The sequence below is a fragment of the Pelobates fuscus genome, chromosome 1, assembly GCF_036172605.1.
Source record: "Pelobates fuscus isolate aPelFus1 chromosome 1, aPelFus1.pri, whole genome shotgun sequence".
Classification (NCBI taxonomy): Eukaryota; Metazoa; Chordata; class Amphibia; order Anura; family Pelobatidae; genus Pelobates; species Pelobates fuscus.
In genome coordinates, this window is record NC_086317.1 from 3179073 (window position 1) to 3204742 (window position 25670).

Consider the following 25670-nt stretch of genomic DNA (forward strand, 5'->3'; position numbering starts at 1 on the left):
ATGAGTTCTATAAGTAACAGAGTGATGGGGGATATAGGATGAGTTCTATAAGTAACAGAGTGATGGGGATATAGGAGGAGTTCTATAAGTAACAGAGTGATGGGGATATAGGAGGAGTTCTATAAGTAACAGAGTGATGGGGGTTATAGGAGGAGTTCTATAGGTAACAGAGTGATGGGGATATAGGAGGAGTTCTATAAGTAACAGAGTGATGGGGATATAGGAGGAGTTCTATAAGTAACAGAGTGATGGAGGTTATAGGAGGAGCTCTATAAGTAACAGAGTGATGGGGATATAGGAGGAGTTCTATAAGCAACATAGTGATGGGGGTTATAGGAGGAGTTCTATAAGTAACAGAGTGATGGGAGTTATAGGAGGAGTTCTATGAGTAACAGAGTGATGGGGATATAGGAGGAGTTCTATAAGTAACAGAGTGATGGGGGTTATAGGAGGAGTTTTATAAGTAACAGAGTGATGGGAGTTATAGCATGAGTTCTATAAGTAACAGAGTGATGGGGGATATAGGAGGAGTTCTATAAGTAACAGAGTGATGGGGATATAGGAGGAGTTCTATAAGTAACAGAGTGATGGGGATATAGGAGGAGTTCTATGAGTAACAGAGTGATGGGGATATAGGAGGAGTTCTATAAGTAACAGAGTGATGGGGATATAGGAGGAGTTCTATAAGTAACAGAGTGATGGGGTTATAGGAGGAGTTCTATAAGTAACAGAGTGATGGGATATAGGAGGAGTTCTATAAGTAACAGAGTGATGGGGATATAGGAGGAGTTCTATAAGTAACAGAGTGATGGGGATATAGGAGCAGTTTTATAAGTAACAGAGTGATGGGAGTTATAGGATGAGTTCTATAAGTAACAGAGTGATGGGGGATATAGGAGGAGTTCTATAAGTAACAGAGTGATGGGGATATAGGAGGAGTTATATAAGTAACAGAGTGATGGGGATATAGGAGGAGTTCTATAAGTAACAGAGTGATGGGGGTTATAGGAGGAGTTCTATAAGTAACAGAGTGATGGGGATATAGGAAGAGTTCTATAAGTAACAGAGTGATGGGGATATAGGAGGAGTTCTATAAGTAACAGAGTGATGGGGATATAGGAGGAGTTCTATAGGTAACAGAGTGATGGGGATATAGGAGGAGTTCTATAAGTAACAGAGTGATGGGGATATAGGAGGAGTTCTATAAGTAACAGAGTGATGGGGGTTATAGGAGGAGCTCTATAAGTAACAGAGTGATGGGGATATAGGAGGAGTTCTATAAGTAACATAGTGATGGGGGTTATAGGAGGAGTTCTATAAGTAACAGAGTGATGGGAGTTATAGGAGGAGTTCTATGAGTAACAGAGTGATGGGGATATAGGAGGAGTTCTATAAGTAACAGAGTGATGGGGGTTATAGGAGGAGTTTTATAAGTAACAGAGTGATGGGAGTTATAGGATGAGTTCTATAAGTAACAGAGTGATGGGGGATATAGGAGGAGTTCTATAAGTAACAGAGTGATGGGGATATAGGAGGAGTTCTATAAGTAACAGAGTGATGGGGATATAGGAGGAGTTCTATAAGTAACAGAATGATGGGGATATAGGAGGAGTTCTATAAGTAACAGAGTGATGGGGATATAGGAGGAGTTCTATAAGTAACAGAGTGATGGGGTTATAGGAGGAGTTCTATAAGTAACATAGTGATGGGATATAGGAGGAGTTCTATAAGTAACAGAGTGATGGGGATATAGGAGGAGTTCTATAAGTAACAGAGTGATGGGGATATAGGAGCAGTTTTATAAGTAACAGAGTGATGGGAGTTATAGGATGAGTTCTATAAGTAACAGAGTGATGGGGGATATAGGAGGAGTTCTATAAGTAACAGAGTGATGGGGATATAGGAGGAGTTCTATAAGTAACAGAGTGATGGGGATATAGGAGGAGTTCTATAAGTAACAGAGTGATGGGGGTTATAGGAGGAGTTCTATAAGTAACAGAGTGATGGGGATATAGGAGGAGTTCTATAAGTAACAGAGTGATAGGGGTTATAGGAGGAGTTCTATAAGTAACAGAGTGATGGGGATATAGGAGGAGTTCTATAAGTAACAGAGTGATGGGGGTTATAGGAGGAGTTCTATAAGTAACAGAGTGATGGGATATAGGAGGAGTTCTATAAGTAACAGAGTGATGGGGATATAGGAGGAGTTCTATAAGTAACAGAGTGATGGGGATATAGGAGGAGTTCTATAAGTAACAGAGTAATGGGAGTTATAGGAGGAGTTCTATAAGTAACAGAGTGATGGGGATATAGGAGGAGTTCTATACATAACAGAGTGATCGGGATATAGGAGGAGTTCTATAAGTAACAGAATGATGGGGATATAGGAGGAGTTCTATAAGTAACAGAGTGATGGGGATATAGGAGGAGTTCTATAAGTAACAGAGTGATGGGAGTTATAGGAGGAGTTATACAAGTAACAGAGTGATGGGGGTTATAGGAGGAGTTCTATAAGTAACAGAGTGATGGGAGTTATAGGAGGAGTTCTATAAGTAACAGAGTGATGGGAGTTATAGGAGGAGTTCTATAAGTAACAGAGTGATTGGAGTTATAGGAGGAGTTCTATAAGTAACAGAGTGATGGGGATATAGGAGGAGTTCTATAAGTAACAGAGTGATGGGCGATATAGGAGGAGTTCTATAAGTAACAGAGTGATTGGAGTTATAGGAGGAGTTCTATAAGTAACAGAGTGATGGAGATATAGGAGGAGTTCTATACGTAACAGAGTGATCGGGATATAGGAGGAGTTCTATAAGTAACAGAGTGATGGGGATATAGGAGGAGTTCTATAAGTAACAGAGTGATGGGAGTTATAGGAGGAGTTCTATAAGTAACAGTGTGATTGGAGTTATAGGAGGAGTTCTATAAGTAACAGAGTGATGGGAGTTATAGGAGGAGTTCTATAAGTAACAGAGTGATGGGGATATAGGAGGAGTTCTATAAGTAACAGAGTGATGGGGGTTATAGGAGGAGTTTTATAAGTAACAGAGTGATGGGAGTTATAGGATGAGTTCTATAAGTAACAGAGTGATGGGGGATATAGGAGGAGTTCTATAAGTAACAGAGTGATGGGGATATAGGAGGAGTTCTATAAGTAACAGAGTGATGGGGATATAAGAGGAGTTCTATAAGTAACAGAATGATGGGGGTTATAGGAGGAGTTCTATAGGTAACAGAGTGATGGGGATATAGGAGGAGTTCTATAAGTAACAGAGTGATGGGGATATAGGAGGAGTTCTATAAGTAACAGAGTGATGGGGGTTATAGGAGGAGCTCTATAAGTAACAGAGTGATGGGAGTTATAGGAGGAGTTCTATGAGTAACAGAGTGATGGGGATATAGGAGGAGTTCTATAAGTAACAGAGTGATGGGGGTTATAGGAGGAGTTTTATAAGTAACAGAGTGATGGGAGTTATAGGATGAGTTCTATAAGTAACAGAGTGATGGGGGATATAGGAGGAGTTCTATAAGTAACAGAGTGATGGGGATATAGGAGGAGTTCTATAAGTAACAGAGTGATGGGGATATAGGAGGAGTTCTATAAGTAACAGAGTGATGGGGATATAGGAGGAGTTCTATAAGTAACAGAGTGATGGGGATATAGGAGGAGTTCTATAAGTAACAGAGTGATGGGGGTTATAGGAGGAGTTCTAAAAGTAACAGAGTGATGGGATATAGGAGGAGTTCTATAAGTAACAGAGTGATGGGGATATAGGAGGAGTTCTATAAGTAACAGAGTGATGGGAGTTATAGGAGGAGTTCTATAAGTAACAGAGTGATTGGAGTTATAGGAGGAGTTCTATAAGTAACAGAGTGATTGGAGTTATAGGAGGAGTTCTATAAGTAACAGAGTGATGGAGATATAGGAGGAGTTCTATAAGTAACAGAGTGATCGGGATATAGGAGGAGTTCTATAAGTAACAGAGTGATTGGAGTTATAGGAGGAGTTCTATAAGTAACAGAGTGATGGAGATATAGGAGGAGTTCTATAAGTAACAGAGTGATCGGGATATAGGAGGAGTTCTATAAGTAACAGAGTGATGGAAGTTATAGGAGGAGTTCTATAAGTAACAGAGTGATTGGAGTTATAGGAGGAGTTCTATAAGTAACAGAGTGATTGGAGTTATAGGAGGAGTTCTATAAGTAACAGAGTGATGGGGATATAGGAGGAGTTCTATAAGTAACAGAGTGATGGGGGTTATAGGAGGAGTTTTATAAGTAACAGAGTGATGGGAGTTATAGGATGAGTTCTATAAGTAACAGAGCGATGGGGGATATAGGAGGAGTTCTATAAGTAACAGAGTGATGGGGATATAGGAGGAGTTCTATAAGTAACAGAGTGATGGGGATATAGGAGGAGTTCTATAAGTAACAGAGTGATGGGGATATAGGAGGAGTTCTATAAGTAACAGAGTGATGGGAGTTATAGGAGGAGTTCTATAAGTAACAGAGTGATGGGGATATAGGAGGAGTTCTATAAGTAACAGAGTGATGGGGGTTATATGAGGGGTTCTATAAGTAACAGAGTGATGGGGATATAGGAGGAGTTCTATAAGTAACAGAGTGATGGGGATATAGGAGGAGTTCTATAAGTAACAGAGTGATGGGAGTTATAGGAGGAGTTCTATAAGTAACAGAGTGATGGGGATATAGGAGGAGTTCTATAAGTAACAGAGTGATGGGGGTTATATGAGGAGTTTTATAAGTAACAGAGTGATGGGAGTTATAGGATGAGTTCTATAAGTAACAGAGTGATGGGGGATATAGGAGGAGTTCTATAAGTAACAGAGTGATGGGGATATAGGAGGAGTTCTATAAGTAACAGAGTGATGGGAGTTATAGGAGGCGTTCTATAAGTAACAGAGTGATGGGGATATAGGAGGAGTTCTATAAGTAACAGAGTGATGGGGGTTATAGGAGGAGTTATATAAGTAACAGAGTGATGGGGATATAGGAGGAGTTCTATAAGTAACAGAGTGATGTGGATATAGGAGGAGTTCTATAAGTAACAGAGTGATGGGGGTTATAGGAGGAGTTCTATAAGTAACAGAGTGATGGGGATATAGGAGGAGTTCTATAAGTAACAGAGTGATGGGAGTTATAGGAGGAGTTCTATAAGTAACAGAGTGATGGGATATAGGAGGAGTTCTATAAGTAACAGAGTGATGGGGATATAGGAGGAGTTCTATAAGTAACAGAGTGATGGGGATATAGGAGGAGTTCTATAAGTAACAGAGTGATGGGGATATAGGAGGAGTTCTATAAGTAACAGAGTGATGGGGATATAGGAGCAGTTTTATAAGTAACAGAGTGATGGGAGTTATAGGAGGAGTTCCATAAGTAACAGAGTGATTGGAGTTATAGGAGGAGTTCTATAAGTAACAGAGTGATCGGGATATAGGAGGAGTTCTATAAGTAACAGAGTGATGGAGATATAGGAGGAGTTCTATACGTAACAGAGTGATCGGGATATAGGAGGAGTTCTATAAGTAACAGAGTGATGGGGATATAGGAGGAGTTCTATAAGTAACAGAGTGATGGGGTTATAGGAGGAGTTCTATAAGTAACAGAGTGATGGGAGTTATAGGAGGAGTTCTATAAGTAACAGAGTGATCGGGATATAGGAGGAGTTCTATAAGTAACAGAGTGATGGGAGTTATAGGAGGAGTTCTATAAGTAACAGAGTGATCGGGATATAGGAGGAGTTCTATAAGTAACAGACTGATGGGAGTTATCGGAGGAGTTCTATAAGTAACAGAGTGATGGGGGTTATAGGAGGAGTTCTATAAGTAACATAGTGATGGGAGTTATAGGAGGAGTTCCATAAGTAACAGAGTGATTGGAGTTATAGGAGGAGTTCTATAAGTAACAGAGTGATTGGGGATATAGGAGGAGTTCTATAAGTAACAGAGTGATGGAAGTTATAGGAGGAGTTCTATAAGTAACAGAGTGATTGGAGTTATAGGAGGAGTTCTATAAGTAACAGAGTGATTGGAGTTATAGGAGGAGTTCTATAAGTAACAGAGTGATGGGGATATAGGAGGAGTTCTATAAGTAACAGAGTGATGGGGGTTATAGGAGGAGTTTTATAAGTAACAGAGTGATGGGAGTTATAGGATGAGTTCTATAAGTAACAGAGCGATGGGGGATATAGGAGGAGTTCTATAAGTAACAGAGTGATGGGGATATAGGAGGAGTTCTATAAGTAACAGAGTGATGGGGATATAGGAGGAGTTCTATAAGTAACAGAGTGATGGGGATATAGGAGGAGTTCTATAAGTAACAGAGTGATGGGAGTTATAGGAGGAGTTCTATAAGTAACAGAGTGATGGGGATATAGGAGGAGTTCTATAAGTAACAGAGTGATGGGGGTTATATGAGGGGTTCTATAAGTAACAGAGTGATGGGGATATAGGAGGAGTTCTATAAGTAACAGAGTGATGGGGATATAGGAGGAGTTCTATAAGTAACAGAGTGATGGGAGTTATAGGAGGAGTTCTATAAGTAACAGAGTGATGGGGATATAGGAGGAGTTCTATAAGTAACAGAGTGATGGGGGTTATATGAGGAGTTTTATAAGTAACAGAGTGATGGGAGTTATAGGATGAGTTCTATAAGTAACAGAGTGATGGGGGATATAGGAGGAGTTCTATAAGTAACAGAGTGATGGGGATATAGGAGGAGTTCTATAAGTAACAGAGTGATGGGAGTTATAGGAGGCGTTCTATAAGTAACAGAGTGATGGGGATATAGGAGGAGTTCTATAAGTAACAGAGTGATGGGGGTTATAGGAGGAGTTATATAAGTAACAGAGTGATGGGGATATAGGAGGAGTTCTATAAGTAACAGAGTGATGTGGATATAGGAGGAGTTCTATAAGTAACAGAGTGATGGGGGTTATAGGAGGAGTTCTATAAGTAACAGAGTGATGGGGATATAGGAGGAGTTCTATAAGTAACAGAGTGATGGGAGTTATAGGAGGAGTTCTATAAGTAACAGAGTGATGGGATATAGGAGGAGTTCTATAAGTAACAGAGTGATGGGGATATAGGAGGAGTTCTATAAGTAACAGAGTGATGGGGATATAGGAGGAGTTCTATAAGTAACAGAGTGATGGGGATATAGGAGGAGTTCTATAAGTAACAGAGTGATGGGGATATAGGAGCAGTTTTATAAGTAACAGAGTGATGGGAGTTATAGGAGGAGTTCCATAAGTAACAGAGTGATTGGAGTTATAGGAGGAGTTCTATAAGTAACAGAGTGATCGGGATATAGGAGGAGTTCTATAAGTAACAGAGTGATGGAGATATAGGAGGAGTTCTATACGTAACAGAGTGATCGGGATATAGGAGGAGTTCTATAAGTAACAGAGTGATGGGGATATAGGAGGAGTTCTATAAGTAACAGAGTGATGGGGTTATAGGAGGAGTTCTATAAGTAACAGAGTGATGGGAGTTATAGGAGGAGTTCTATAAGTAACAGAGTGATCGGGATATAGGAGGAGTTCTATAAGTAACAGAGTGATGGGAGTTATAGGAGGAGTTCTATAAGTAACAGAGTGATCGGGATATAGGAGGAGTTCTATAAGTAACAGACTGATGGGAGTTATCGGAGGAGTTCTATAAGTAACAGAGTGATGGGGGTTATAGGAGGAGTTCTATAAGTAACATAGTGATGGGAGTTATAGGAGGAGTTCCATAAGTAACAGAGTGATTGGAGTTATAGGAGGAGTTCTATAAGTAACAGAGTGATTGGGGATATAGGAGGAGTTCTATAAGTAACAGAGTGATGGGGATATAGGAGGAGTTCTATAAGTTATAGGTAGTGATGGGGATATAGGAGGAGTTCTATAAGTAACAGAGTGATGGGGATATAGGAGGAGTTCTATAAGTAACAGAGTGATGGGAGTTATAGGAGGAGTTCTATAAGTAACAGAGTGATGGGGATTTAGGAGGAGTTCTATAAGTAACAGAGTGATGGGGATATAGGAGGAGTTCTATAAGTAACAGAGTGATGGGAGTTATAGGAGGAGTTCTATAAGTAACAGAGTGATGGGGATATAGGAGGAGTTCTATAAGTAACAGAGTGATGGGAGTTATAGGAGGAGTTCTATAAGTAACAGAGTGATTGGAGTTATAGGAGGAGTTCTATAAGTAACAGAGTGATGGGAGTTATAGGAGGAGTTCTATAAGTAACAGAGTGATGGGAGTTATAGGAGGAGTTCTATAAGTAACAGAGTGATGGGGATATAGGAGGAGTTCTATAAGTAACAGAGTGATGGGGATATAGGAGGAGTTCTATAAGTAACAGAGTGATGGGGATATAGGAGGAGTTCTATAAGTAACAGAGTGATGGGGATATAGGAGGAGTTCTATAAGTAACAGAGTGATGGGAGTTATAGGAGGAGTTCTATAAGTAACAGAGTGATGGGGATATAGGAGGAGTTCTATAAGTAACAGAGTGATGGGGATTTAGGAGGAGTTCTATAAGTTATAGGTAGTGATGCAAATTATCAGGAAGCTGTGGAGTGATAAGATTTATATTGCATTATGCAAAGAGTTCTTAAAGGGGCACCCATCTTAATAGAGTGTTTTTTGCAGAGATGCTGCCCCTTTAATTGAACAATGTAAATCTGTGACTATTTGTCAGAGAGGGCACCTCTAGGGGAACAGACTGGCAGCCGTTAGCACTGCTTCCTTTGTAACACTTCGAAGGTCTTCATCGTGCCCACCATGACAATGCCAAAAACTGCTTCTAATAGAAAATAATTGGATTTACAGATTCTGAGAAGCATTGGATTGTTCGAGCATAGCGATTGGTACACATGCTGTTCTAGCCAATGACTGCCCCAGCGCAGGCCTGCAGGGGGGAGGGGTCAAACTCTAACCACTAACAGACACTTACATTAAAAAATCTATTTATTTAGTTGCGTCTGCATATTCCTTTAGTAGCGGGTTCAGTATTAATGTTTTGGGATTTTGCAGGTTTTAACGCCTGATGTCTGGCTCCTCACCTGTCCGTCCTGATTTTCGTCATCCTTTTCATTCTCGCCCCCACCCAGTAGGGGTTCACCCGCAGGGGTCTGTATCGTGACTGACTTGTGTCCTTCGCGGGATTTCTCCCTAAAGTGTATGAAATGGTGGAAATGCAATAAATTATTATCAAATATATCATTTTGTATTTTAGTGTATTAAATATGTATGAGATTATATTCCAGGGTAAAATACAATACATTTTTGACAAAATTCGCTGAATAAACCTGTGTGGAGTAGTCTTCTCACTGGGATCTGGATCCAGGTGTTTGGTCCAGGGTGAGAAGGGACGGCGAGACCCCAGCCAAGCTGCAGCAGCTTAGGGGCTACAGTGCTTATGGTGTCCAGTGTGGTGCTTATGGTACTCGGCGACAGTTAGGATGCAGCGACCAGTTGGGGGGCCAGGTAGTCCGTCACATCTGTTGGGATGGCTTCCTAGTGCGAGGAGAAGCATCCTGTAGACACTGTTCTTGGATTTATAATGGAGGGCGACGCTAGTACCCGTACAGCACCCCTGGCTACAGCAGTATGGAACCAGCTAGTTCCCGAACAGCGTTCCTATACGACGAGGAGGATGACCTAGACTGGAGGGATGCAGACAGGAAGGAAGTTTGGCATGGGGCCCTGGAGGGTATACAGCATCGGGGGGAGAGAGTCTCCCCAGCAAGGAGCACTGGCTAAAGATGCAAGTGGCGCTGCGGATGTCCCTCCTGGGAGAGCAGCCTCTGGAGGAGTGGGTGATGGAGCTCGAGAGCCTGGTATGGAAGGAGCTTTGGTTGGACGACGTATACCAGGTACTTTGGTAGTACACGGTTCGGCATGCCCCCTGGATGGCTGAGCACGACAGGCCCGAGGGTGAGGATTACAATGGCCCTGGCCTGGGGATTGCTATGTCAAGATACTCCCCATGGCTATAATCACTAGTTCTGGTAAGAGCTACACTGCTATACCTGCTATACTCTCTTGGAGGAGAGGTCTTCTCACTGGGAGCTGGATCCAGGAGTTTGGTCCAGGGTGAGAAGGGGCGGTGAGACCCCAGCCAAGCTGCGGCCTCTAAGGGGCTACGGTGCTTATGGTGTCCGGTGCTGTGCTAATGGTACTCGGCAACAGCTAGGAAGCAGCGATTGCCATTTGGGGTGCCAGGTGGTCCTTCACATTCTCCATATCCTCTGAGGGTACTAATCGTCTGAGTATAGTTATTTTGAAATAGTTTCCTAGGATCTGCTGTTAACTTGATGTGCAAGTATTTGTCAATCATTTTTTATTGAGATTTTCCAAGTTATCAACAATATGACATAACATACTTGACAAACAGAGCTCCGTATGTAGCAAGTGCTAACATGGTAACTTCGAATTTGCAGTTATAACATTGTTAGAGAACGTATCTCAGGAAGCCAATTCTAGCTAGGTCTTCTTGTTTTTTGTATCATGTCAGTCTCAGTCGGAGTCCATCTGGCCTCAATTTTGTGCACCTTTGATTGGTGGTATGTACCCGTCTCCCCCTATTATCATCAGCTTAGCTCCTGTCTCATCTCTGCTGGGATATCTCCTTAGTACTCTGATGCCTATGTCTAGCTAGTCTGTAGTCAAGCTCTGTCCGTGAGGGGGTTTCTGGTTGTTACAGTGTTAGGTTCTGGCCTCTGTACCTTGTGGAGTGTGTTTGGCCAAAGGCTCATTAGTGGGGGGTGGGGGGGTGGGGGTATATGTCGCCCCCTGTGAGTCCTGTATTAGTGAGGTTCCGTGTCGGGTCTGCTAGCTGTCTTTGTGGATCTGGGTTTGTCTGTGGGCCCATGTCTGGGCAACTTCTGGTTCCTATGTCTACGTGCGTACACTTGTCGTCAACTACAGTGTTGGCCTGCCTGTTTGGCGGGTGCCGGACACGTTCTGTTTGGTCGGTTTATTGGCTCTTGTCTACATCCGACCTCAGCGTCGTTTGTCTGTCTGGGTAGCATCTTGCCAGGGCGGGGCTAGCCTCGCCCTCTGCCCTGTGTTGTGGGAAGGGGCGGGGTTGTCAGGTAGTGGGCAGGAAAGGAGAGAGTTGGGGAGGGGGAGTAGGGTAGGAACAGGTAGGGTTAGGAGTCTGGTGCCCGGGTGAGGTCCCTCAGAGTTTTGCAGTTCCCACGGGGGTTCTACGCGGGGTATGTGTCGGCATGTCTATGTGTTCTGAACCAGCCTCCCCGGGCCACTCGCCTGTCCCATGTATAGCTAGGCGATTCCCGTAGAGACGTAGAGCCGCCAGGGGTACCACTTTAATGCGCATTTGTCCGAACGTCCCTGCAGGGAGGCCGTCAGTATCTCCATGTCATATATGCTCTCAACTTTGTCTACCCATTGTCTGAAGGTGGGTGTCGATGTGTGTTTCCAATGTAAGGGTATCAACACCTTTGCGGCAGTAACGGCTACCCAGGTATTGAGAGGGTATCTGCCGTTGGAGACGTCCTTTTCCCTGCAAGCTGCTGTGGAGAAGTAAAGCTGGTATAATCCCATCCACGATATCCAGAGAGAGTCAGGTTTAGCTGTAAACAGGAGCAGAGTAATCTTCCCAAATAATCCCCTTCCAAGAACGAGACGAGGCTACGTTTTGAAGGGTCAAGATGAACTGAGGACTGGAACACCCAGCCTGCTTTTTATTAGGAACAGATACATACAGGACACTCCCAGGGGGAGGATGAAAACAACCAATCATACGTATGGTAACACCCCCACGTCTCCTCCCCTCAGATAACCACATAACATAATTAAAATGTCCACATTTTTACACAAGTTCTGGATGTACCCCAAAAACAGGGGGTACAGCTTTAAATCCGGTAGCGCTGGATAGCTCTCCTTCAGGGGAACAATATGTCCAAAAATCAGCCCATTCGGATGTATAGTTCGGGAGATACAGAGTTCCAAAGTTTTGACCGACCGCACAGACCAACTAGCCGAAATTAGTTCCATGAGTTTTGGCCTTGCGGTCGGTCTCCGTTCACACGGTAAAAAGACCCGAAAATCTGGTCATCCATGCGAATCTCTGTGGTCGCTGAAATCCCCATAGATGGTTAAGCATAACTACCGAATGGTGGGACGTTCGGTAGTTTCAGTACGAATTTACGGAGGTCTGGAGGACTCAGCGGTGTTCGCCTGTTTGTGTATCCGTTTTCAGTTCCATGCGGTTACAGGCAAATACCGCTGTTCGTGCACAAGATGGCCGCGAACACGTGTAAAAGTCCCGAAATGGCGGCCACCTATACTTTACACACGGAATTCGTACTGAATCATGCGAACGGTTTATTCTTTCGAATCCTCTTATATTTTACACTGTGGATTCACTTAAATCATGCGAACAGGAGACAATGAAACGAATAGAAGTTTGAACTGTAATTCCCTTGCTTGCTTCACAGCTACCAGGGACTTGTAAGGATCCGTTACACTGCTCCCCTTTTGTGGAACACTCCGGCAGACCCGGATTGATCCTTTTCGGGTCAACTTGGGGCTGTCCGGTCTGCTGCTACGGTAAAAGTTCCGTTTGCCTGGATAATCCGTCAGCGTTTCCATTGAAGCGGCCCGGGCGATACTGAATGCAGAAATTATATGGCTGTAGTGCTAAGCTCCATCTTAGTAAGCGTCCATTGTCTCCAGCTACTCGGTTCAGCCATACCAGGGGGTTATGATCGGTGATCAAGGTAAACTCCTGTCCATATAAGTAGGGGGTAAGTTTCTTTAGGGCCCAAACTAGGGCTAGACATTCTTTTTCCACTGCCGCGTAACTCACTTCTCTGGGTAATAGTTTTCTGCTGAGATACGCGACTGGGTGTTCTCCCCCATCCTCTCCGATCTGGCTCAGAACTGCCCCCAGTCCATACATGGATGCATCTGTATGGACGACAAATCTTTTGTTAGGAACGGGGGCAGATAGAACAGGTGCATTGATCAGAGCATTTTTCAAGGCTTGAAAGGCTGTTTCACAGGCCGGAGACCACAGGACTACCCTAGGCAAATTCTTTTTCGTTAAGTCGGTCAGGGGTTTAGCGATAGCACTATAGTCCGGGACAAATTTCCTATAGTATCCTGCTGTCCCTAAGAATGCCAATACCTGCGTCTTGGTGTGGGGTGTGGGCCAGTTAGCTACCGCCTCAACCTTAGCGGGTTCCGGGCGTTGTTTCCCACATCCTACCCTGTGTCCCAGGTATTGGACTTCGGCCATGCCGAAGTTACACTTCTCTGGTTTCAGAGTCAGGCCTGCGGCCCGAATCTGATCCAGTACAGCCTCTACATGTCGCAAGTGTTCCCCCCATGTTTCACTATAGATCGCTATGTCATCCAGGTATGCGCAGGCAAAGTCCTGGAAGCCATCAAGAAGTCTATCCACCAAGCGCTGAAAGGTAGCTGGGGCGTTCTTCATCCCAAATGGCATGACCTTAAATTGGTACAGGCCAAATGGGGTGACTAACGCCGACTTGGGGATAGCCTCCTTGGCCAGGGGGATCTGCCAGTATCCCTTGCATAGATCAATGGTGGTCAGATACCTCCCCCTGGCAATGCGGTCTAATAGTTCGTCCACTCGGGGCATAGGGTACGCATCTGTCACGGTACGGTCATTGAGTCGCCTATAGTCTACACAAAATCTAGTAGCGCCGTCCTTTTTGGGCACTAGGACTACAGGTGAAGCCCAGGGGCTGTCAGACGGCTCTATGACTCCCAACCTTAGCATTTCTTGTACTTCCTTTTTCATTTCTTCCCTGACTGCCTCAGGGATTCTATATGGGGTCTGTCTAAGGGGTACTTGTCCTGGGGTCTCGACATAGTGGGTCGCTAGCGTGGTGTACCCTGGTTCCTGAGCGAACGTTAATTTCTTTTCCATTATCAACTGTCTAAGTTGGCCCTTTTCGGCTGCGGTTAGCCGCTCCCCTAGTTGGATGGTGTCCAGTAAGCTAGGGGATTTTCTGGGTGCTAACAGGTCTGGGATAGGTAGGCTGTCGGGGTCCTCGGCAGCAGAAATGCATATAGCGGCAATATCCTCTGGCCGCTCTTGGTATTCTTTTAGTAAGTTTACATGAAAGGTTTTTTGGATTCTCTCATCTTTATTGCTGGCAATCACATAAGTAGTGTCGCAGACCTGCGCTACTACTTTGTAAGGGCCCTGCCAGGATGTCTGGAGTTTATTTCCCTTTACCGGTCTAAGTACCAGCACTTTCTGACCCACCTGGAAAGTTCTCTGTCGGGCGCCCCTATCATACCAACGCTTCTGTCGACCCTGGGCCGCATGGAGATGGTCCCGTGCCATCTGGGCCAATTGCTCCATGCGGTCCCGCATCTCCAGAACATATGGTACAATAGGGATCCCTTCAGATTCCATCTCCCCTTCCCAATGCTCCCGGATGAGGTCGAGGGGACCTCGCACCCTTCTTCCGTAGAGCAGTTCGAACGGGGAGAACCCAGTGGATTCCTGCGGCACCTCTCGGTATGCAAACAAGAGGTGCGGCAAGGGCGGAGCCAAGCTACAGCACTGAATGGCCGCACACAGCCCGAGCTCCGGAGGAAAAAAACACAATTTTCCCGATAATACCGGTCAAACCTGCCAGACCGGAGGCAAAACGGGTGCCAAAGCTGTAGAAGCAGACATGGGACGAAAAACGAAGAAACCCAAGCCAGACAAACCACGGCAGCAAGCCAGCATAGGCGATCTCTGGAGGCAGGCTCGAGACACGATGGGCCCTGTCATGGCCGCCTTCCCGGATGAGTATTCAGACTACTCAGACGACTTCACGGCAGAACCCGAGGTAGCTACCAAAACTGCCCCACAGCACCCTCGCCAATCCTCCCCACAAGCTGATTCTACCCCGATCACCACGGCGGTGTTGAAAGAACTGCTCGCTGGGGTACAGCTCGCCCTGCAAGCAGACATGGCCCAGATACGATCAGACCTGCAAGGCCTGACAGGCCGCATGGGCGCCCTAGAAAATGGCGCGACTCAGAACGCCAAACAAACACAGCTGCTACAACAACAGGTCTCTGAGCTGCAGAGACAGAATGTCCAGTTCGACAAACAATTTGCCACACTGGAGGACCAAAGAAGAAGCAAGAACATAAAGATCAGGGGCATAGCAGAGGAAACGCCGGAGGCTGAGCTGCCCCATCTTGTACGGCGACTCCTCATAGCCCTCCTTACGCCTAAACAAGCCAAACAGGTGATCCTAGAGGGGATGTTTCGCCTCCCACGGCCAACCAAAGCCTCAGGCACCCTACCCAGAGACCTCTTAGTTCGCTTCAACAGCAACAAAGACAAGATGGCAGTGATGAACGCAATCAAAACCCAGTCCCCCTACATATTTGAGGGCATGTCGCTCACTTTCTATACAGACCTGTCGCGGTCCACAATGGCCTGGCGTCGCTCTCTTCAATCCTTCACCTCCCTACTCCGCGCGCAAACCATCACCTATAAATGGAAGAGCCCACATGCGCTACAAGTAAGCCACGGAAACAGCCAATACAACGTTCATGACATGCAGGGCGCACGCGACCTATTGCCCGCGCTGGGACTTGGAAAGGACTCCCTACCTTCCAGGGGACAAAGACCGGCTAATGCGCCATCTGGGATGGGTGACCCCGCCACGTCTCCTCCGTTTGTCCCCCGAGAGCTCAATGCCGCAAACTACGCAGCGATCACGACCTGAGGAGACCAGGAGGGTGAATATGGGACTGTGTCCACATCCATATGACTTCCAGCACATAACACTGGACATACCGCACAAATGGACTTAAAGTTTGCTTGGTTTGTTTTTGTTCAATTTTATTTTTATTCTTTTTCTTCTTTTACTTTTCTTTTCATTGATGATGTTATAATGATGGTCACTCTTTGCCGCCCGGCCACGCCTAAGGTTTAAGCGAGACCGCACCAATAAGCACTCACTCCCTCATTATGAGGACGGAAGAATGTTTTCACCCACACGGCACCCTCAGCGCCCTGTGCCCCACACGCTAGTCCCTGATAGGGAACGGGCCTATGGTACACCTCCCCCCCCCCTGCCCAGGGTTATAGGGCATCAACCAAGGTTTATCATGTCGAAAGACACGACTCACACTCCTCTTGAACCACACGCAACGCCTACAATGCTGCCACCCGCGCGACACACACTGAGCGATTTTCACTGCTACGACACCACAGCGCAGGCAAGCATTAAAGGCAAGCCGAACACCCCTACGGGGATATAGCCTTTGCCACATCACTTTGTACCCCACTACACGTAGGGCTGCAGCACAACGTTACAAGTTTATATAACTAAAAATGCGCATTACAAGCACTGCCATGTATTTGTTTTCTGTTGATTGATATACCATGCTTGTCACAGCTATTGTGGCGTTTCAAGCAGATTTGTTACACTGTGCAAATAAAATAAAGAATTTAAAAAAAAAAAAAAAAAAGAGGTGCGGCAAGAATCGCTCCCAGTCTCTGTATTCCGCGGTAAAGGTCCTCAGCAACTGTTTCAAGGTACCATTAAAGCGTTCACAGAGACCGTTCGTCTGGGGGTGGTAGGGTGAGCTGAGGAGGTTTTGAATACCGCAGACCTTCCATAACTGTTGGGTCAGATCTGCGGTAAATTGAGTCCCCCTATCCGACAGTATTTCTCGGGGAAAACCTACTCTAGTAAATATCCCCACTAGGGCACTGGCGACAGTGTCGGCCTGGATATTTGTCAGGGCGACGGCTTCCGGGTAAAGGGTAGCGTAGTCCACCACAGTAAGTATATATTTCTTACCGGATGGGCTAGGGTTAGGTAGGGGCCCCACCAGGTCGACTGCCACCCGGCTAAACGGTTCCTCGATTATGGGCATAGGTGACAGTCGAGCTTTAGGGTGATCCCCTCTCTTCCCTACCCTCTGGCATATGTCGCAGGTACTGCAGTAGCGCCGCACATCCTTGGAAATCCCTGGCCAGAAGAAGGTCTGGGCGATCCGATAGGTTGTGCGGTTACCCCCCAAATGTCCTACTAGGGGAATATCATGGCCAATTCGGAGAAGCTCCAACCGGTACTTTCTGGGTACCACTAGTTGGCGTTTCTGTGAAGGGGCACAGCCCTTCTTCCTACTCACAGTCAGTCGGTATAACCGGTCATGTTCCCATACAAAACGTTCATGTTCATCCCCCCCACTAGCGGCTATCTCCCGGTACGTCTGTAGGGTGGGGTCCTCTCTAGTCTCCCTCCCAAACTCTTCTGGGGTGTCCCAAGTTAATGGCCTCTCCCTTATGTGTGACCTACGTGTCGGTGTGTTGCTTACCTGGGTCTCCTGGCCTGTGGTGGCGTCATCGGTGAGTCTGCTCTGGGCTCGGGTGGTTACGGGGCAAGCTGCATCTGTGGTGGGTAAGTAGGCTGAAGTCAGAGGGCTAATATCGTTGCCCAAGACGACCTCAGCTGGTAGATTATCCATGATGCCCACCGTGGTCTTTCCTGACCCAACCCCCCAGTCCAAGTGTACCCCGGCCGTGGGTAAACGAAATACAGCCCCCCCTGCAACACGGACAGCAACGGTGTGTTTGGCCAAATGTTCTGGTTTTACCAAGTGTCGCTGCAAAGTAATGGTAGCCCCCGTATCTCTCAATCCTTGGGCTATTTGTCCATTCACGCGTACCTCTTGCCTATGGTGCTGGCGATTATCTGGGGAGGCGGCTTGTATCGGATCCGCCTCATACAAAATGCCCAAACATTCCTCGGGGCCCATCTCGGCCTCTACACAGTGGGCAGCAGAGGTACATGTGGTGTTGTTCTCGGTGGGGTTGCGCCTCCAATTATTATTAGCGGCTGGTCCTAGCGGCAATACCTTGCGACATGTCCAGGGTTGTTGCACCGGTGACAGATGGTTCTATGCGAGTCTCGGGGGTAGTTGTTGTGTCCTTGAGGCCGAGCTGGTCCTGGTGGTATGGGAGCCCGGAACTCTGGTCGAGACGAGGCAGCCGGGGGCCGTTGCTCCACTTTGATAGCTGGCCTTGGGGTATTTTGGCTTACTCTCCTGCTTTCGGCGTACTCGTCTGCCAGCCGAGCTGCCTCCTTTAAATTGCTAGGGCGTCTGTCCCTTACCCAATCCTGCAAGTCAGCAGATACACCTTGGAAGAAGTGTTCCAATAAAAAGAGTTGTAATATTTCTTCTCCCATGCTAGCGTTGCATCCTTGCATCCAGTGTGATGCCACTCGCTGTAACTTATTAGCCCATTCCATGTGGGAGTCCACCGCTTTCTTTTTGGACTCCCGGAAGCGGCGACGGTATGTCTCTGGGGTTACAGCGTACCGGTGGAGTAGTGCCTCTTTTACCTTTTGATACTGTGCAATCTCCTCCGTAGTCAGTGCTCGAAAAGCCTCATTTGCTTTTCCGGATAGCTTCCCAGCCAGAATAGTGACCCATTGCTCTGGTGGTACTTGGTGTAGGGAGCACTGCCTTTCAAAGTCTGCCAAATAACCGTCAATTTCTTCTTCACTTTCCACAAAGGTTTTAAAAGCAGTAAATGGAATTTTCTTTACTGCAGCATTGTGTGGAGGAGTAGGAACTGTATGTGTAATAGGCTGGTTAGCCCTTACCAGTGCCGTTTCTTGCTCCTTCTTAGTTTGTATCTCTTCCCTTGTTTCTCGGATCAGTTGGTTTATTAGCTCCACGGACGTGGCTGGGTATAAAGATAATCTCCGCCTTACAATTGCAGTAATCTCATCGTCCTCGCTGACGGGTGCCATGGGCTCAGTGACTTCCATGGACCTATCCATCTCATCTAGCTCCAGTAGGTCTGCTATCAGCTCTCTCCGTGGTCTGTTACTGGCGCTCCTACCACGACTCTCCAATAGATCTTTCAATGTGGGCCTTTTTAGCTTGGCATACTGTGTCTCCATTCAGGTCTTGCTCCTTGGATGAAAGGACCATCCCACCGCTGCCAACCAAAGTAACGGCTACCCAGGTATTGAGAGGGTATCTGCCGTTGGAGACGTCCTTTTCCCTGCAAGCTGCTGTGGAGAAGTAAAGCTGGTATAATCCCATCCACGATATCCAGAGAGAGTCAGGTTTAGCTGTAAACAGGAGCAGAGTAATCTTCCCAAATAATCCCCTTCCAAGAACGAGACGAGGCTACGTTTTGAAGGGTCAAGATGAACTGAGGACTGGAACACCCAGCCTGCTTTTTATTAGGAACAGATACATACAGGACACTCCCAGGGGGAGGATGAAAACAACCAATCATACGTATGGTAACACCCCCACGTCTCCTCCCCTCAGATAACCACATAACATAATTACAATTTCCACATTTTTACACAAGTTCTGGATGTACCCCAAAAACAGGGGGTACAGCTTTAAATCCGGTAGCGCTGGATAGTTCTCCTTCAGGGGAACAATATGTCCAAAAATTAGCCCATTCGGATGTATAGTTCGGGAGATACAGAGTTCCAAAGTTTTGACCGACCGCACAGACCAACTAGCCGAAATTAGTTCCATGAGTTTTGGCCTTGCGGTCGGTCTCCGTTCGCACGGTAAAAAGACCCGAAAATCTGGTCATCCATGCGAATCTCGGTGGTCGCTGAAATCCCCATAGATGGTTAAGCATAACTACCGAATGGTGGGACGTTCGGTAGTTTCAGTACGAATTTACGGAGGTCTGGAGGACTCAGCGGTGTTCGCCTGTTTGTGTATCCATTTTCAGTTCCATGCGGTTACAGGCAAATACCGCTGTTCGTGCACAAGATGGCCGCGAACAAGTGTAAAAGTCCCGAAATGGCGGCCACCTATACTTTACACACGGAATTCGTACTGAATCATGCGAACGGTTTATTCTTTCAAATCCTCTTATATTTTACACTGTGGATTCACTTAAATCATGCGAACAGGAGACAATGAAACGAATAGAAGTTTGAACTGTAATTCCCTTGCTTGCTTCACAGCTACCAGGGACTTGTAAGGATCCGTTACAGCGGCATTCAACAAATGGATGGTGAGGGAGTGTTTGTATTTCTGCGTGGGGGTGGGTGTATGGTGTAGAAGCATCGTCATGGGTTGTAGGGGGAGGTCGTCTCCAGTGATCTCTTTGATTTTTGTGTTGATCAGCTGCCAGAATGTCAATATGCGTGGGCATGACCACCAGATATGTAGGCTTGTTCCCAGGGCCGTGCTGCACCTCCAGCATTCGCCCGTATTGGCTCCGTCGAAGTGTCTGAGGGTATCAGGCGTTCAATACCAATGTGACAGCAATTTATAACTGGTCTCTTGAATCTTCGAACTGATAGAGCATTTGTGGGCTAGGAGGACTATCTTGTCCCATTCCTGATCTGAGAGTTGTGTACCGGTTTCTCGTTCCCATTTGCTCATGTATCCCAGGGGGCTGGTGTCCATGGCCCCTCGTAGGGTTCCATACAGGAGTGACACCCCATGCTCGATGAGTCTCCTACTCGTGCATAGCCGTTCAAAATTCGAGAGTTGTCTATGAAGGTGGTCTTTACCGACTAGTCTGGCAACATATGTTTGCACCTGGTGGTAACAGAATTTATCTAACTGGGTGGGTTGCGATTCCCCCATCAGGTCGGTTAGTGGCCGAAGCACACCCCCTGAACACCACTGACCCACATACAGCCAATCCGTCTGTTGGAAGTTCCCAAACGCCGCTGGGTGGAGGCCCCCGGCCAGGTTCGGGTTGTGTGTAATAGGGGTCAGCAGGTTCGGCGAGGTTGTTAACTGATGGGTGTATCGGATTTTGCACCAAATTTTGAGCGTCGCATCGATCATGGAGTAATCTGTGCGTAGGTCCGTGAACGTGTTACCCCACAGCCAAAGTCTCGAGGGAATCCTGCCCGATGTTTGCTGTAGTTCCATGGCCACCCAGCGTTTCGGGCTTGCGCTTACATGCCAGTCCGTGATCTTGTGCAGGTGTATGGCTCTATAGTAAGCGGATGCCGACGGCAGCCCTAGCCCCCCGGCTAGTTTGGGTCGCTCAATGACCGATCTGCGGATGCGCGATGGTCTATGGTTCCACACGAACCCGCGAATGGCAGTATCTACCGATTTGAAGAATGATTGTGAGATCGTTATCGGCAGGGTGGCAAAGAGGTACAGCAACCGCGGCAACACGTTCATCTTGACCGCGTTAATACAGCCGAAGCAGGTGATGTAGTGAGTCGTCCAGCGTTGGAGATCCTGTTGTAGATTCCTGAGGAGCGGTAGGAAGTATGTGCAAGTATTTAAGCAAATCTTGTGTTATCTTTATGTGATAATGATCCCAACCATGTCCGCATCCAAGAAATAAAGCAGGAGCACACAAAATTTTCCCAAGTTGATTCTGTGTCCCACTATATCCCCAGATTCTAGCAAAAGGGAATGTAGATGTTGCATTGAGACAACAGGGTTTGCCAATGTAAAGAGGATGTGTATGCATAGACTAACACCAGAAACTGCTGCCTCCCTTACCACCACCTTATTACTATTAGGATGAATTTGTATGGAGTGTAGTAATGGTTCCAGACATAGAATGAACAGCAGTGGAAAAAGGGGGCATCCTTGCCTACTACCGTTTCTCATTGAATTTTTTTTTTTGTTGCCCCTGTAATCCTGATCTGTGCTCATACATTTGTGTATGGGGCTTGGACTGTGGTGGTGAAGGTTCACCCAGTCTCCACTCCTTCAAAAAATCATTAAAAAGCGTATCAATTAAACTCTTAATAGCTCCCAACTGATTCTCTCTTCTGCAACTGTCACTAGTCTAATACTATCCTTACCTTTTGTGTCATTTTACCCCACTCCCTCTAGCATGTAAGCTCATTGAGCAGGGCCCTCAACCCCTCTGTTCCTGTGTGTCCAACTTGTCTGGTTACAACTACATGTCTGTTCGTCCACCCATTGTAAAGCGCTGCGGAATTTGACGGCGCTCTATAAATAATATAATAATATAATATACAATAAATTGTAAAAATCTGTAAACATTTTTGTTATATTGTCTGTGCCTGTGGCTAGCTTAATGGCAACAGATTTGATGGCTGTAATATGTGTGTGTCTGGGCCTAGGGCATAGGGTTCAGGGTTCGTATAATGTCTTTTTAGATCACACAATAGATTGGGCTAGGTCTTTGACAAGGGCCTCTTTAATGGAGTGTCTAAGAGCTTAGCCAGTTTGGTTGGATTGAATTCTGATTAGATTTGTGCTGCTGTCCCACTATGTGTAATGCAGCTTGTAACTGAAATATCTTTTGCATTTTTTATTTCTTTTTATGGGTATCAGCTTCTATAAAATGTCCCTTAATGTCTGCTTTATGTGCAGAACATAAGTGTAACGGCTACCCAGGTAGTGAGAGGGTATCAGCCGTTGGAGATGTCCTTTTTCCCGGCAAGTTGCTGTGTAGTATTGGAGTTACTTATTCTCATCCACGAGATACAAGCGAAGAGTCAGGCATAGCTATTAAAAGAGCAAAGTAGTTATGCAGAAAATCCCCTTCCAAGAACGAGACGAGGCTACGTTTTGAAGGGTCAAGAAGAACTAAATTTTAAGGACAAGGATTCTCCTTTTATGTGATTCTGCCCATGCAAGGGAGACACCCACATAATTAACACAACAACCAATAAAACATAAGGTACATCCCACACATCTCCTCCCCTCAGATAAGCGTGTAACCCAATTAACACGGACAAATTTTTCCCCAAGTTTTGGATGTACCCCAAATACCTGGGGTACATGCATAAATCCGGTGTCCAACATATAAAAAAAATCAGCCCATTCGGTTCAGTGGTTCGGGAGATATGGGACTTTAAAGTTTTGACCGACCGCACAGGCAAAGTAGCCGAAAATAGTTCCATGAATTTTGGCCTTGCGGTCGGTTTTTGTTCGTGTGTTAAAAGTCACAAAAAGACTTGCCATCCCTGCGTAACTCGACATTCGCTAGCATCCCCATAGGCTATTAAGTCTTTCTACTGAACGGCAGGGTGTTCGGTAGTTTTGGCACAACGTTCCGGTGCTATGGAGGTCTCAGTGGTGTTTGCCTACTCGAGTGTCCGATTTTAGTTCCAGACACTCAACGGCAAAACACCAGGCACTGAAACAACGCGTTCATGCGTTTCCCATTGAAGCTGGATGTGCCGATCAGGGAGGTAAATGACCACTTAATTAAACAGCAGGGTGGTCCGTTGTTCGGTAGTTTACATCCGTATAGGGAATACGTTAAAAGTCCCGAACTGCTGTATAGCAATATCCACACGAAAACAGGTAAGGATCTTCAATTTGTTACAATAAGGTTGAAGTGACATTTCTAGGGTGATGTATGTAGCAGATTTGGTCTTCTTTTAATTTGGTTGCCCATACCCCCTTGTTCATTTCCCGAACGTAAGACTCATTCCCCCTTTTTATACCTACCAAACACAGACCACTCCCTGGTTCATTGACTTCAAATAAGCTAATTACCTCAAGTGCTCTCTCTGGGTGGCCGCCATTCGTATAATTTCGGGAAAACTGTACCGTTGCCTGCTCCTCTCACACACAAACCAAGAGAGCGCTCTTTGGGGAAAAGATGCTCTCGACTGGGGAGAGCAATTGCTCACTAAGAGCCAGGGGGAGCATTTGTTTATATTTGCACAGGAACTCCCAAAAGTTGACCGGCCGCTGCCTCTTTCTTCCTGGAACTATTTTGGGCCACAACCACATGGGCGGCCTGTCAGAACTTTACCTTAATGGTGATTCCTCTACACCGGATTGATTTGAGCGATATTTGGACAATTTAGGCGCTGAGATCCAGGCTATTCAGGGAAATGGGACATGTGGGGTTCCAGTGCAGTTTGAATGTGGTTTTGGGTTGTTTTTGTATTTTTTATGTATGGTTCCCTGTAACTGAGAGATAAGTGAGTTACTGGTCTTTGACTCAATTATCTCCCAGACAGAGGGATGCCTGGTATGGGTTTGTGCTTTAATGTATCGAGACCCCATGCTGACGTCTGTGCATAAAAGGCAGAGTTTGGCACAATAAAGTGTGTTGTCCATTTACTGGAGATAGAGCTATTCACTTTGAAGCACCTTGTTCCAGAGTTCCAATTCCTACAATTCTTCCAATTCCTGTGGAGTTTAGTTTCCACATCCAGGGAGATGCTGTGCGTGATCCGACCATGTAATAATGTTGACTAGAGTTGATCTCGGATTTCCCTATTCTAGCCATTCACACGCCATTAGAGAGAAATTAGTATTGTAGCAGACTCCTTCCCCTTGTTGTTTGGTTGTCCATTCCGTACCCCTTTTTCATCTACCGAATGGATGGTGTGTGGTCGTCGAGTACCATAAGCACTGCACCAGACACTATAAGCACCGTAGTCCGCTTAGCCGCCGCAGCTTGGCTAGGGTCTCGCTGTCCCTTCCCACCCTGGACCAACACCTGGATCCAGCTCCCAGGGTGCTTAGTAACACATCTAGTGACAGTCACTCAGATGGATACTAGAGAGTCCTGGGTCACTGCTGCATCATGTGCAGCACTTACGTTCAGTGTCTTCAAGCTCTGTTCCTCATAGAGATTCATTAATTTAATGCATCTTTATGAGGAGATGCGGATTGGCACACTTGCTGCGCATGCACTAAATCCTCCCAATACTTTCCTAAGGGAAAGCATTTGTGTAGCTGAGATCATAAAGATTGATCATCTCAGCCATGGAGGTGGGACCAGCCGCGGCGAACCTGGCACAAAGTGGGAACAAAGTTGAGTAAAAACACCTTCCTCATGCGATCGGAGGGGGCAGGTACCTAAACGCGCACATGCACATACTCTGACAGGCTCACATTCACACTCATGCTGCCAACAGGCTTGCACACATACAATGACAGGCACACACACTGACGGGCTCACACAAACTCACTCTGACAGGATCACACACACTTACATTTCTGTTTTAATTGAACCCCACTCAGCCTTCCTACCTTTGGGAGGCTGAGTGGGTGAAGGTACCTAAATGCGTGCGCGCGCACACACACACACTGACAGGCGCACACACACTCATGCTGACAGCAGGCTTGCACACACACACTCTGACAGGCAGGCCCACACACAGTCTGATAGGCAGGCACACTCTCACTCTGACAGGCTCACTCACACTTACATTTTTGTTTTAATTGAACCCTGTGGCGAAACCAACCTCGCCACTGGGCATTGGAGAAGCCTGTTTGCCCGCTTCCTGCCTGCTGACTATGGCCCCTGGGAGATTTGACCCTTTAACCCCTTAAGGACCAAACTTCTGGAATAAAATGGAATCATGATATGTCACACATGTCATGTGTCCTTAAGGGGTTAAATACAGGATTTGGACATGTTGTATTATATTAAGTTGCTACTGGCCCTTTAAGAACCATCTGGGGACATACTGTGGAGTTACATTTCATGTATCAGAGGCACATGGTGAGAACAATGGATGGCGGCCATTTTAACTCACAGACACTGTTGTGACTTTTATATGGGGTTATTGCATGTTTTGGGGTCCCTGTGATATGTTTTATAAAACTGTCTGTAGCGGAGAGCTGATATCCCACAGCTATTCTCCACTGACGATCCCAGGAAGGCTCAGGAACAAGGCAATAGTAGATCCATAGGCAGAGTTTCCAGCAGGCAAAGTAACA

General features: G+C 46.1%; 1 protein-coding gene across 1 annotated transcript in view; it reads right to left on the bottom strand.

Annotated features, from left to right (window-relative positions):
* Positions 1–25670, bottom strand: part of VANGL1 (VANGL planar cell polarity protein 1) — a 78084-nt gene that overhangs the window by 28918 nt on the left and 23496 nt on the right. The window contains exon 3 of the mRNA XM_063445800.1: positions 9074–9182. Within this exon, the coding sequence (XP_063301870.1) occupies positions 9074–9182 (109 nt within the window). The remainder of the gene's footprint in view (positions 1–9073; positions 9183–25670) is intronic.